This window comes from Salvelinus fontinalis, chromosome 8 (assembly GCF_029448725.1).
Source record: "Salvelinus fontinalis isolate EN_2023a chromosome 8, ASM2944872v1, whole genome shotgun sequence".
NCBI lineage: Eukaryota > Metazoa > Chordata > Actinopteri > Salmoniformes > Salmonidae > Salvelinus > Salvelinus fontinalis.
In genome coordinates, this window is record NC_074672.1 from 39,725,173 (window position 1) to 39,739,603 (window position 14,431).

The 14,431-nt window shown below is 42.4% G+C and overlaps 1 protein-coding gene across 1 annotated transcript in view; it reads left to right on the forward strand.

Moving 5' to 3' along the window:
• The first annotated feature begins 1,521 nt into the window (after positions 1 to 1,521).
• The window catches only part of LOC129861230 (potassium voltage-gated channel subfamily D member 1-like), a 69,014-nt gene continuing 56,104 nt past the window's right edge, over positions 1,522 to 14,431 (forward strand). Inside the window, exons 1-2 of the mRNA XM_055932458.1 lie at positions 1,522 to 1,733; positions 3,483 to 5,384. Of these exons, the coding sequence (XP_055788433.1) occupies positions 4,270 to 5,384 (1,115 nt within the window). The 5' untranslated portion in view covers positions 1,522 to 1,733; positions 3,483 to 4,269. The remainder of the gene's footprint in view (positions 1,734 to 3,482; positions 5,385 to 14,431) is intronic.

Below are 14,431 nucleotides of genomic sequence, written 5' to 3' on the forward strand. Positions count from 1 at the left end.
AGGGGAGCCACCTTCGGTGGTATCCGTGACAATCTGTGGGTCTTTTAGCGAAGTGCAGCCAACCTTTTGATACAGGATGGAGTGGTGAATTTCAAAACTGTCACCTGTAATAAAAAAAAACAAAGGGCACTATGGTAGATGTCATCCAAAGTTTAAGAGTAGTAGCAGATTCACTTTGATAAATAATATCACCATAATCAAGAAGAGATAAGAAACGGTTGACTGAATAATATCCTTTCTACTGCTTAGAGAGAGGCAAGATTTGTTTTTGGAGAAAAAGCAAGTTTTAAATCTTAGCTTCTTAACCAGCTTATCTATATGTTTTTTAAACGTCAAATCCATATCAATCCAAATGCCTAAGTATTTATATGTGGGAACACGTTCAATTGGAGAACCATCTAATGAGTCAACATGTAGTTCATCTGAAACATTCTTACGAGAGTTTAAAAACATAATGTATTCCGTTTTGCCCGTAAAGCACAAGTTTTAAATCAGCAAGGGATTCCTGCATAGCTCTAAAATCTGACTGTAGTTTTGACACAGCCAGATCAACAGTCCGGGCAACAGCATACATAATAGTATCATCCACATATATAGATTAAGTTTCACATTGTTAACAGATTGACCAATAGTGTTTATATAAATCGTGAAGAGAACTGGTCCCAAAATTGACCCCTGTGGTACACCTTTAAGTACATCAAGAAATTCAGACTTAATCCCATCAATCATGATGGCCTGAGTTCTATCACTAAGATCATCATGAAACCATGAACAGGTGTCAGAGCTCAGGCCTATCCAAGGACAACTTGTTCAATAAAATAGCATGATCAAATGAATTTCTCAGATACATTAACTAAGGATTCAAGAATCTTAGCTAGACAAGGAAGCCTTGAAATGGGGCGATAATGATTAAGATCACTACTATTCCCAACCTTACGGAGCCACCCTGTCTTGTCTTCTTCTTCTCTGGCTAGGTATTAAAGCTTAAACACGGCCTGAAATTCCATTCCTATTGCTTTCTAATCAAGCTGCCCTATAAATACTGTAGGAAAACAGAATCTTTAGGAATGGGTCTAGACTGAGTGTACAATATGAAGTGTATTCCCCCAGTAAAACTGCTGAGTCAAACTTCATTAGCTATGGTGCATTCAAAAACACTCTGAGCAGTCTGTAGGCTTTTGGTATATCAAATAACATTATCTTTGTTTCCTATCAGCCTAATGGCGGCAGGTAGTCTAGTGGTCAAGGGTGTTAGGCCAGTAAATGAAAGGTTGCTGGTTTGAATCCCTGAGCTGACTAGGTGACAAAATCTGTCGATGTGCCCTCGAGCAAGACACTTAACCCTAATTGCTCCTGTAAGTCGCTCTGGATAAGGAGTGTCTGCTAAATGACTAACATGTAAATGTATTCTGTTCTGTGTTTTCATTGGTTATGGAGGTGAGTATGTGTGATCGGAGAGAGGGAGAGCACAATAGAGAGGGGGGGTTGAGCAAGCAAATGAGAGGTAGAGTTGGAGAGAGTGAGAGCAAGCGGAGTCACAGTGCTGAGTGAGAGGAGAGAGTGGAGCTAAGGCTAAGCATGAGAATCACTCCCTCACTATCCGGTGTGCGATATGGTTCCATTCCAGGAGAGGGGCTTGTTCATGCCTGGTTTTAAATCTCCTATTGCCTTTGCTTTCTCTTATTTGACACATTGGACCCTTCATTCTACATTGTCTTCAGCTTTAGTGCATGGTAAGTAGCTATGATCTTAATTTCTCCAGATACATCGCTAGACATTTAAAAGCCTTAATAGTAATGGAACAGACACATAACTTCAAGAGTCATTCAGATGTATGCTATTCAGATGTATGTTATTCAGAGGTACATAACATACGCTACAATACACTGACATATATACATCAATTTAATCATCCTTACCTGAATTAAAGTGCTAGTCTAAAGATACTTTAGTTGAAATGATGCCTTTTCCTTAGGGCTATTTCATAATTCATTTTCGTTTGACTGAGTGGTCATGTTGTTGTAAGCAACAACATGAGGAGCACATTAACATGAGGAGCACATTAACACGATGAGCACATTAACATAAGGAGCACAGTAACATGTGGAGCACAGTAACACGAGGAACACAGTCACATGTGGAGCACAGTAACATGATGAGCACATTAACATAAGGAGCACAGTAACATGTGGAGCACAGTAACACGAGGAGCACAGTAACATGAGGAGCACATTAACATGAGGAGCACATTAACATGATGAGCACATTAACACGAGGAGCACAGTAACATGAGGAGCACAGTAACACGAGGTGCACATTAACACGAGGAGCACATTAACACGAGGAGCACATTAACACGAGGAGCACATTAACACGAGGAGCACATTAACATGAGGAGCACATTAACACGAGGAGCACATTAACACGAGGAGCACATTAACACGAGGAGCACATTAACACGAGGAGCACATTAACACGAGGAGCACATTAAAGTAACACTTTACAAAGTGAACACAGCGTGAAAGCCTCATTTAACTTGTAGACTAACCATTAGTACTCGACTGATATGTGAGATTGCTCTGTTTTTGTTTACTGTAGTAGCTGTTTTGGATCTAATTCCTGTCCACTGCAGCAGGAAGGCTGTCTTATAGTGTCTTATTGATTTTTGATTGGGGGAACATCTTGTCCACAGTTATGCTTCTGGGTTGGGTCACCTGTCTGTTGTTTAGAGACGGATCTGTTGGTTAGAGGGACGGGTCTGTAGGTTAGAAGGACGGGTCTGTAGGTTAGAGGGACGGGTCTGTTGGTTAGAGACGGGTCTGTTGGTTAGAGACGGGTCTGTTGGTTAGAGACGGGTCTGTTGGTTAGAGACGGGTCTGTTGGTTAGAGACGGGTCTGTTGGTTAGAGACGGGTCTGTTGGTTAGAGACGGGTTTGGGTACACTCCAGCTCCCTCACAAGGTAGACTAGATGTTTCATAGATACACCCTAACATCTCTCTTGTTTAGAAGAGTAACTTTTAAATTCAAAACAAAATATAGTAATTGAATCTCGGGATTTAATGGTAACCTTTTTTATATTGAATTCCAATTCAGCATTATTTATGTTATTACACATTGAAAGCATAATCCCTTTGTGGATTGATACTGAAGAGGTACAGTTGTGTGGTTAATGCATCATGTGTTTAAAGATCAAAGGGGCACAGTGCTTATTTGGGTTGAGGCTCTGTACAGATTGACAATTATTGCAAAATGGACATTTAAGTATAAGGATTGTATTTCTATTGGTACTGTTTGGTCTGGGTTCTACATATCATTCAAACATGGTCAAAGTTTCCTTTGTGAGGAACCTCTATGTTTGTATTGTGAAGCTCAGACATTTAAGCAGTTCACCCAAGCTGTGACACAAATAGATGTAGCATACCGTGCCTTTACAGCCTGTGCTGCTCAATATCTAAGTTGTGTGTGTTGTGTGTCTTGACAGGTATAAAAAGGGACGACCATACAAGGGATAGAAACGCCTAAGACTCTAACTTTTCCATTCAGAAGGCGTCTCAGACATCAGAGAAATCGATTACACTTAAGGTTTGGTTGTGCATTTGAGAGAGAGGGATAGAGAAACTAAGGGACAAAGAGAGCCATCCATAATCAAAGTTGGAGAGAAACACTGCAAGGGAGAGAAAAAAAGCAAGAGAAAAATGTGTCTATCTTGCATCTTCGGGGAACATCATCACAATTTAATACGAATTTGAAAACCACAGCACTGCAACCAATCTGTCTTCTGAGAGAGGGGAGGCAGCAAGCAAAGGCCGGAGACTTCAACCACTAGTTCTCTGGAAGTCTTTTTAAACACTACTGAAAAGCCATATACAGTATTGTTCTACAATATCACTGTGCTATTATTTATATGAGAGGTCAATAGTCTGATGTTTTATGAATCAGAGTAAGTTTTCCTGAGCTATTCCAATGGCCTGACCTTTGTTCAGTCAGTTCACCCTTTTCTTTGACAATGAAAACACTATCATCTCTCTACCAGCATCACTTCTCCCTCTCCTGTTGAAACTGATGCACAAACAAATTGACAGACTGGGAATGGAGGCAAGCCAATCTGGTTGTTGAGGCCTTCAGTTCGGACGGATGATTAGATTGGATATACCTATCCTTTTCCTTCTGATCAGAAAAGACCCAGAAATAATCATCAAGTACCTAGAGACTCTCTGTACCATTACTCAACATCCCGTTTACTCCTGAAATATAAGCTACTAAACAAAATGGCTGCTGGAGTTGCAACATGGATGCCCTTTGCTCGGGCAGCAGCCGTGGGCTGGCTACCACTGGCCCAACAGACCATGCCCAAGCCTCCTGTGGACAAAACAAGTCGCAGTGATGAGATCCTGTTTGTTAATGTGAGTGGACTACGCTTCCAGACATGGAAGAACACATTGGACCGTTATCCGGACACCCTTCTAGGCAGCTCAGAAAAGGAGTTTTTCTACAATGAGGAAACTCAGGAATATTTCTTTGACAGGGATCCAGAGATGTTCCGCCATATTCTCAACTTTTTTAGAACAGGCAAGCTACATTATCCCCGACATGAATGCATTCAGGCCTTTGAGGAGGAGCTGGCTTTCTATGGCATAATACCTGAGATCATAGGTGACTGCTGTATGGAAGAGTACCGGGATCGTAAGAAGGAGAACCAGGAGCGTTTGGCTGAGGACACCGAGGCAGAGAATGCCGGAGACGCTCCCCTGCCCCCAGACGCCACGTTACGTGATAAGCTATGGAGGGCCTTCGAGAACCCTCACACCTCCACCATGGCTCTGGTGTTCTACTACGTCACCGGCTTCTTCATCGCTGTGTCTGTTATTGCCAACGTTGTGGAAACGGTTCCCTGCCGACCACTCAAAGGGAGTATAAAGGACCTGCCGTGTGGTGAGAAGTTTTCTGTGGGCTTCTCTTGTTTGGACACGGCCTGCGTGCTTATCTTTTCCTGCGAGTATCTCATGAGGCTGTATGCTGCCCCCAGCCGCTGTGATTTTGCACGTTCGGTGATGAGCGTGATTGACGTGGTGGCCATCTTGCCCTTCTACATCGGCCTTGTCATGCCCGAGAACGAAGAAGTCAGCGGGGCCTTTGTTACCCTGCGAGTCTTCCGGGTGTTCCGAATCTTCAAGTTCTCCCGCCACTCTCAGGGCCTGCGCATCCTAGGCTGCACTCTGCAGGCCTGTGCCTCGGAGCTGGGCTTCCTCCTCTTCTCCCTCACCATGGCTGTCATCATCTTCGCCACCGTCATGTTCTATGCTGAGAAAGGCACCAAGGGAACCACGTTTTCCAGCATCCCCGCCTCCTTCTGGTACACCATTGTCACCATGACAACACTAGGGTAAGTGTTTGGATGTTGTTATACTACTTAACCTTTATATACTGCAAGAGCATCATCACCAGTTCCATATCGACTTCTACCACCCACATACTGTTGCATAGGCCTCCGAATATTTTACTTTGCTGCTCTGACTATGAAATGGGTGGGAGTATTCCCAGTAGAATCAATCGAGAAATGTCTTGGACTGTGTATTAGTAATTTTATAGCGCCAATCCCTTGTCGTCACCTCAGTGCTACGCTGCTCTCAGGTGTCACACTCTCAAACACTCTCCCTGCAGGTGTGTTATGAATGGGGGCGTAATGGTTTGTGTGCTGTGAATGGGGAATGGGGTTCAGAAGAATTGACAGGCCACTCCAGGCACTTGATGTAAACGACCAGGGTTTAACAATACTGGTTGTAGTTTGCATTTGAGATTGAGTAGTAAAAAAATCCTGTAGCATGTTTATTTGATATAAGGTTTATCATTATGTAATAATAGTACTCTGGTCTGTAGAACGATACTTTATGTTGTATTACAGTTCCCCAAATGTGGGGAACCTGTCACATCATTTCATTTAGTTTGCAAACATGTAACCATTGCTTAAGAGTGCGGATCTTAACATATCAAAATACCACAAAAATATTTTTTGAAATAAGAGCAGTGTTTGGCAGATGAGTATCATGCTGTGGTGGAGGGGAATGACATATGCAGAGGGAGTGCAGGAAAATAGATATTTAAGGGACCTCAGATGAGCTGCATGCTGTTTCAAACTGTCCTCTATCACACTACCACTGCAGCAGAGACTACATGTTGTTATGGTGATTGAGGACTCATCCGTTGGATTATTTCACGTGCGGCTGGGCCACAGCAACGACAGTACCCCAGTGAGCCATGGTCCTCGCCCTGTCTTCACCCAGGCCTCTTCAGTACGCCCCATTTTCAACCTTTCACCCGGCTTGTTTTTATAGCAATCCCCCAGGCCATTAAACTCAAATCAGTATGTGTCCAAGCACTAAATGGGCTCAAGTAACGCAGCACATAAGCTTTTACTACTGTCTCCATTTTGCCTGACAAACTTCAGCTCCCATTATGATTTCAGCTTCGAACCAATTTGACTCTGAGACTATCAATGTGTTAATATGTAGAGAGATGTAATGTACCATGACGCCATAAAACTTCATGCAATCTCCTTGATTTCCTCTGTAGAATTACAAAGTCATCCAGTTGTAAAATATCTGTGTTTGCAAATTGCCTTGAATGGATTAGAAACTGGATGTGTGGTTTTGGCCTTTTAATGTAAAAAAAGAATTCAAAAAGTAATGTTTAGGCAAGTCAGTTAAGAACAAATTCTTGTTTACAATGACGGTCTACCCCGGCCAAACGCAGACGACACTGGGCCAATTGTGCGCCGCCGTATTAGACTCCCAATCACGGCCAGATGTGATACAGCCTGGATTCGAACCAGGGACTGTAGTGAAACCTCTTACATTAAGACGCCGATCATTAGACCACTGCACCACTCTGGAGCACATGTAGTGCCTGTAGTGTGGTAACATATGTCTGTGTCCATCTTACCACATGTCGAATGACATTATCCAGCGCCGGCTTACGACTGTAGCTTCACCCTTAGCTAATGATCTAGCAAGAGATGCTTGATGAGCCTCTACTGAAGTGTAGCAACCATGCTATGAATGGAGAAATGGGCTCTGTCAGACGGACTGCTCCAGGTTTCTGGCTATCACCGCTACAACAGCATCTTTCCATTTGATTGATGAAGGTTGGAGGCTGTTTCAGTGTCAGCGTGCAAACGGTCAGAGCCAAAGAGATCAGAGAAGGGAGAGCTAGCTTGGCCTATTGTTTTCCTCACGCCTTCTTGACACACTCAAACCAGTGCGCCAGGCACCTACTACCATACCCCGTTCAAAGGCACTTAAATCTTTTGTCTTGCCTATTCACCCTCTGAACGGCACACATACACAATCCATGTCTCAACTGTCTCAAGGCTTAGAAATCCTTCTTTAACCTGTCTCCTCCCCTTCATCTACACTGATTGAAGTGGATTTAACATGTGACATCAATAAGGGATCATAGCTCTCACCTGGATTCACCTGGTTAGTCTTGGAGCGTGTGTGTAGAGTGCTGGTGTTCTTAATGTTTTGTCCACTCTGTGTATTTTCACACACTGAGGTTGGAATAATACTATCAAATTGAAAATGATAACGCCCTTTTAGTGTAAGAGCTGTTTGAAAAGACCACCTGAAATTACTGCCTGTTTTGGTGGAATGAAGTTTTGGCCTGCCTGGTGACATCACCATTAAGAAAGAGAGTTCCTAACATCTCTGCCATTAACAGCTAGTTTCCCCTCTTCACTCGGTCCACTCCCAGACGGTCCTAGCTAAATGCTTGCGTGAGAAATTGCTCTTGGCTAAGCTATTTTTGTTTATTTTTTTACCATTTTAATTGAAAACAATCACAGTAAGATACTTATTTGTTACCCAGAAATAATTTGATATATGAGACAAAAACAGCTGCATTGGACCTTTAACCCCCGTTTCAGATCAAAAGCTTTGCCTACTCATTCAAAAGCAAATTACCATGACAGAGGGAAGGAACATGGGGATGGAGATTACTATACTGTGGTTATTCTATGTTATACAGTAAGCTGTTTATTATTGTGCAATTCTACAACAGAAAGAGAAAGTAAAGATACATTCTGGTATTATACTATAGTCTGCCGAGTTCCTAACAACCGGATGTTCCGGTTTCCAGGGGAAATGGAAAGAGAGCCTGTGACGTCACGTGACTTCAGCTTTTGGACGTTAACAAGGCGACACTCCATTCTTAACTCCTCCTCCACATTTACTGGATTGGTTGAGCAGTGCAGAAGAGAACCTCACCCAACAGTTTTCTTCCCTTCTCATCAAGATCCGTATGTAGGGGACCTAGTTTCATGTGTTTCTTTTACGCCTGCTACGTTAGGTTAGCAGCTACTTTATCCTCTCAGGTTTGGAGCATGTCCGGGTTATATATATGACACCATCCTCACATTCTCATGATAACTGTTACTCTATTACAGAACTTGTGTTTTCCTTTGATATGTTTTCATTTTCAATAATGATCTTAGATCTTTGATATTGTCAGAGCAGACTACTTTGAAGTAGCTTGATGTCCCTGAAATTGACCTTATTTTGTCTAGATATAGGCGGCAGGTAGGTAGCCTAGTGGTTAAGAGAGTTGGGTCAATAACCAAAAGCTTGCTGGTTTGACTCCCCTGAGCCGACTAGATGATAAATCTGACTATGTGCCCCTTTGAGCAAGGCACTTAACCCTAATTTCTCCTGTAAGTCGCTCTACGAGTGTCAGCTAAAGGACTCTAAATGTCTAAAAATGTAAATACAGTACTGGGCTGTAGTAGAATGTGCGTACCGAAGAGGAATCAAAACACATTGTCAGCCTGCCAAGGTTTGACTTTTTGAGAGTGGATCCTGGCAGAATTACAGACAGATGGAACCGTTCCCTAATAGTGTAAAGAACGGCTACTGCTCAGAATAGAGCGGTATACAGTCATTCTTAATTGTAATTAACATTTTTTTTATGCTGGCATGGTTATACGTTTTCCTGTAATGTCTTCTCTATCTGTTCAGGCTAGACTCTGGGGATTGTCTTCTCTCTCTGTTCAGGCTAGACTCTGGGGAATGTCTTCTCTCTCTGTTCAGGCTAGACTCTGGGGAATGTCTTATCTCTCTGTTCAGGCTAGACTCTGGGGAATGTCTTCTCTCTCTGTTCAGGCTAGACTCTGGGGAATGTCTTATCTCTCTGTTCAGGCTAGACTCTGGGGAATGTCTTCTCTCTCTGTTCAGGCTAGACTCTGGGTAATGTCTTCTCTCTCTGTTCAGGCTAGACTCTGGGGAATGTCTTCTCTCTCTGTTCAGGCTAGACTCTGGGGAATGTCTTCTCTCTCTGTTCAGGCTAGACTCTGGGTAATATCTTCTCTCTCTGTTCAGGCTAGACTCTGGGGAATGTCTTCTCTCTCTGTTCAGGCTAGACTCTGGGGATTGTCTTCTCTCTCTGTTCAGGCTAGACTCTGGGGAATGTCTTCTCTCTCTGTTCAGGCTAGACTCTGGGGAATGTCTTCTCTCTCTGTTCAGGCTAGACTCTGGGGAATGTCTTCTCTCTCTGTTCAGGCTAGACTTGGGGTAATGTACTCTCTATCTGTTCAGGCTAGACTCTGGGGAATGTCTTCTCTATCTGTGCAGGCTAGACTCTGGGTAATGTCTTCTCTCTCTGTTCAGGCTAGACTCTGGGTATTGTCTTCTCTCTCTGTTCAGGCTAGACTCTGGGTAATGTCTTCTCTCTCTGTTCAGGCTAGACTCTGGGTATTGTCTTCTCTCTCTGTTCAGGCTAGACTCTGGGTAATGTCTTCTCTCTCTGTTCAGGCTAGACTCTGGGTAATGTATTTTATATATTTTCAGGCTAGACTCTGGGTAATGTCTTCTCTCTCTGTTCAGGCTAGACTCTGGGTAATGTATTTTATATATTTTCAGGCTAGACTCTGGGTAATGTCTTCTCTCTCTGTTCAGGCTAGACTCTGGGTAATGTCTTCTCTCTCTGTTCAGACTAGACTCTGGGTAATGTCTTCTCTCTCTGTTCAGGCTAGACTCTTGGTAATGTACTCTCTATCTGTTCAGGCTAGACTCTGGGTAATATCTTCTCTCTCTGTTCAGGCTAGACTCTGGGTAATGTCTTCTCTCTCTGTTCAGGCTAGACTCTTGATAATGTACTCTATCTGTTCAGGCTAGACTCTAGGTAATATGCTATGCTCACTGATGATAGCTCATTAAACATTATGCTTTAGTCTTCCTTTGCAGAAAGATTGCATGTAATGTAGCTATGCTGATCAAAGCAGAGGGGAAAGACTTATGGAGGCTTCAATTAGTGAATTTTCTATTTGTAATTACTTGACCATGTCTCCAAGGCAACTGACTTAATTCCTCATTAATAGGACTTCATATCTACCTTTTTTTCATTCCCCGTTTGAGCTTGGCCTATTCCCATCCAGCACATTGGCTACTAGTTTAAAAGGAAAGGAAGTATTCAAGATGGTAGTACGAAATAACTAGCCGTGAAAACCTTCCCACAATATCACCACAGTCCCTTTTTCCTAGATGTAGCAATTATTTATTTTTTCTTCTTACAAATATTATTAAGAAATAATCATTATTGTATACAGTATTTATACATCATGCATACCGTGTTCATAGTGAAACTGTCCAATCCCGTCAGGAACAGGTGAAATACATTACAAAAGGAGGTGAAATACCTAATTGACTTTGATCCTTGAGTTTGGTTAAATGACAAGCCTCTTTACTTCCGTTGCATCATTTTCCTCTCTTGAGTAATTCACTCCCAACACACATCAGTCACCATCTGTTACTGTGTTATGTAAGTGCCTTTTGGGAGCGCCTCTATCCTTGAACAATAATTGGCTGACTGACTGGGCTCACCAACACCAAAATGTTTTATGACTGAGTGCACGTATCTTCCTTGACAAACTGTTGTATACCAACGTGTAGTTCTGGCCATGAGCCCCTGAGATTGGGTTTACTATTTATGAACAAATTGTAATATCTTGTGATGTAACGTTCCTTAATCTTCATTTCTGATGTATGTGATACTTAGAAATTGCCTTCTACTTTCCAAATACTGTACCGGACGGCATGTCTTTTCTACCTACCTGCTGGTGGTATTAACATTGCTACTGGAGGTTGAGAACACACATAAAGAGAAACTCATTTTAGTTGACTTGAAATTAGTTTTGTTTCCTTTTGTTGAAGAATCTCATTTTAACCATGTCAGCCAAGTACCATATATCGTATGATGTTTCATACTGGTCTGAACTTTTGTTCTCAAACTGCTCTCGCCCACTGGATGGCAGAACACATTGTTCCCAGAAGTCAACACTCCTCAGAGAGAGAGTTGGAGAACAGCCTGTGCCAAAGCAGCAATCCAACATTCACTATATATTTTACTTTTCTGAGACGCTGACTGTTTGTCAGGACATGTAAGGGTTCATTTTTCATGGAGCCATTTCTAAGCTCTTTTCTATACCATTACATGGATTCTCATGTATTATCATGCTAGCATTTTGACAGTACTCTGCAGCTTGACAATGACAAGCTATCCATAATCTTTGGAAAAAGCAGACAACTGGATTTTCTACAGATAACTGGATTTGTTGACCCATTAAGGTGTACAGATTGGCTGTGCGTTGTGTGGATTAGGGTCATGTGAAATCACACACTGACAAGGACCTGGAAGTTGGGAGTCAGAAGAGTATGCTACTTTCTCTGGTCAATCAAATCGGTCAATGGAAATTGAAAAGATAATTGGTATTAGGTTAAAACTCTTGTTATAACCCAGTTATTGTAGAAGAGATTCAGTGTGCACTGTGCAAATGCTACGCTGATATGAGATCTTCCAGGGGCCTTTCTGAGGTCACAGCAATTGAAAGCTGTTCTGTGGACTTTGATGAACCTCCAGGATAAAGCACACGTGAGGAGAGGTGGCTCCGTAGGGGATTCTATTCCAAAGAAGAGAACATAAGCAAAACACAACAGGTTGAGGTAATGGCCCTTGGCTTAATTGATGTCATGAAGTGCAGCCGGTAGGGCAGCAGGTGGTTAAGAGAGCTAAGCCAGTAACCGAAGGGTCGCTGGTTCGAATCCTAGAGCTGACTGGGTGAAAAGTATGTTCGACGTGCCCCTGAGCAAGGCACTTAGCCCTAATTGCTCCTGTAAGTCGCTCTGGATAATAACACCTGCTAAATGACTCAGATATAAAGTGGTATACGTCTGCACTGCAGTCAGGGAGTTGAACATAGACTGAACAAATGGAAGGGGAGATCTACACCATCATGTCTACTTTTATTTAACGGTACTGTATACTGTTCAATCAATCACAATGCTGATCTCTGTTGTCCATGTAACTTATAAGTTAAATAGCATTGTCACTCTGCATACATTGCATGAGATATAGTAAGTAGGTAGGTAGGCAGGCTGTATCACAACCGGCCGTGATTGGGAGTCCCATAGGGCCGCGCACAATTGGCCCAGCATCGTCCGGGTTTGACCGGTGTAGGCCGTCATTGTAAATAAGAATTTGTTCTTAACTGACTTGCCTAGTTAAATAAAGTGTAATGACCAGGCTAGATCATAAATGAACAATTGTCCGGACAGAGGATTGAGTTTACGAATTCTCTGCTTATTAACCCTACCACCACCTTCCCTTACGGATTCCCTTGAAGCATTTTCAACACCCGTTCCCCACGTAACGTTAGCTAGCCACAGTAGTCAGCTAGCTACCTGTCTAACTTGTATCTATGTTTTTACTTCTGACACTAATGACCTGGCTGGATCATAAATGAACAATTGTCCAGACAGAGGATTGAGTTTACGAATTCCCTGTTTATTAACCCAACTCAACACAGGCTACTGTTTGGCCGTAGCCCACTCCAAATAAATCAAGGATACCCCTATAAAACAACTGTGACCATCTCTTGTTAAGACCAGACATAAGAGAGAGAGAGAACAATGGCTAAATACGATCTTAAACTTGCGACCAGAACATTCCAGGCATTCCCGTGGTTGGCAGATAGCAGGTTGACTGGCATGTCGGACCTCGCGAACACTGGGTACTGATACGTACAACAAAACCAATGAACAGCATAACACATAACACACAGCTGTCTGTGTGGGTCGCTACAAAAGGTTAAATAAAAAAAGTAGAATTGTAAGTTAGTAGTAAGTAAGTAGACAGTAAGTAGTACGTTTGTAGTAAGTAAGTTAGTAGGAAGTTAGTAGTACGTTAATAGTACGTTAATAGTACGTTAGTAGGACGTTGGTAGTAAGTAGTAAGTAAGTAGTATGTTAGTAGTAGGTAAGTAAGTACTTGGCATGAAACTTTAAACAAAGTCAGTAAAACGTATGACTAAGAGCACCAGTCTTACATGTTTCAGTAGAGAAAATACATCCTAGTCTGCTATTCCTTTTTTTCCTTCCTGTTCTCTATGTAGCTTTGTGTTGGCTTCCTCTCTAAGTAATTGGATGTGCTCACAGTTTTGGGCAGGCTCTCGCTGTGGCCCTTCTGCCTTCTCAGGCTGACCTATTTACAGGCTGCGTGGAGCGATGACAACGCGGACGCATCTTCCTCCCAAGTTCTCGTCTGCCTCAGTAGTATCCACACCTCTCCCCGCGGAGCTCTCAGGAATGGGCAGACACTGTACAGCTGCGGCGCTTACACTCTGTCTCTGAATATCTCTCTCACTGAGGCAGAGAGCACAGCCGCTGAAAAAAAAACTCCAGCGAATACTCTACTCTCATCAATTATTTTCATTAAGTTTCCTTGCACTTATAACTGCGTCACAGTGTATATTTAAAGGGCCTGAAATCCTCACTGGGCTAAGCTGGGTTATATCATTCTTTTGTTTCCATGGTTTTGTGTTACTTGATAATATAAACACTTGCATGCACGCACGAATATGTATGTAGCCCAGACAAAATGTAAGATTGTGAGTTATTATTGGAATATAACTCAGCTCAACCTCCATATTAACATGAAAATAACAAAGATGACCCTCTGAGGACATACTGTACAGTGATCCATATTCATTTGTTCAAAATGGGAGCTCCTTAGCTCTATACATAGCACCAAATCAATAACACAATTTGCTAAAACGGCAATACAATGCTTGAGATGAGCAATTTAACTGCATCTAACTGGGTCTTTACTGTAAATGCATTTCTGGACAGTTTACTCCATCAGTACTTATTGCGGTTTCCTTCTCTCCAAGAAAATGTACAAAAAAATGTTTTCTCTGTGCAGTGTTTATATTCTGTCTGTGTTTAATATATATGACCCACATTTTGCTACAGTAGATAGCTCTGGTTTGTTAGAAGCACACGCATGCCATTGCTCTTGTTGTGTGATCAACTTAACACCCTCAATGGGGGAAAAATACATGTAATTGTGCCCATTCTGTGGTTCAACATCATTCATTTATTTGGCTAT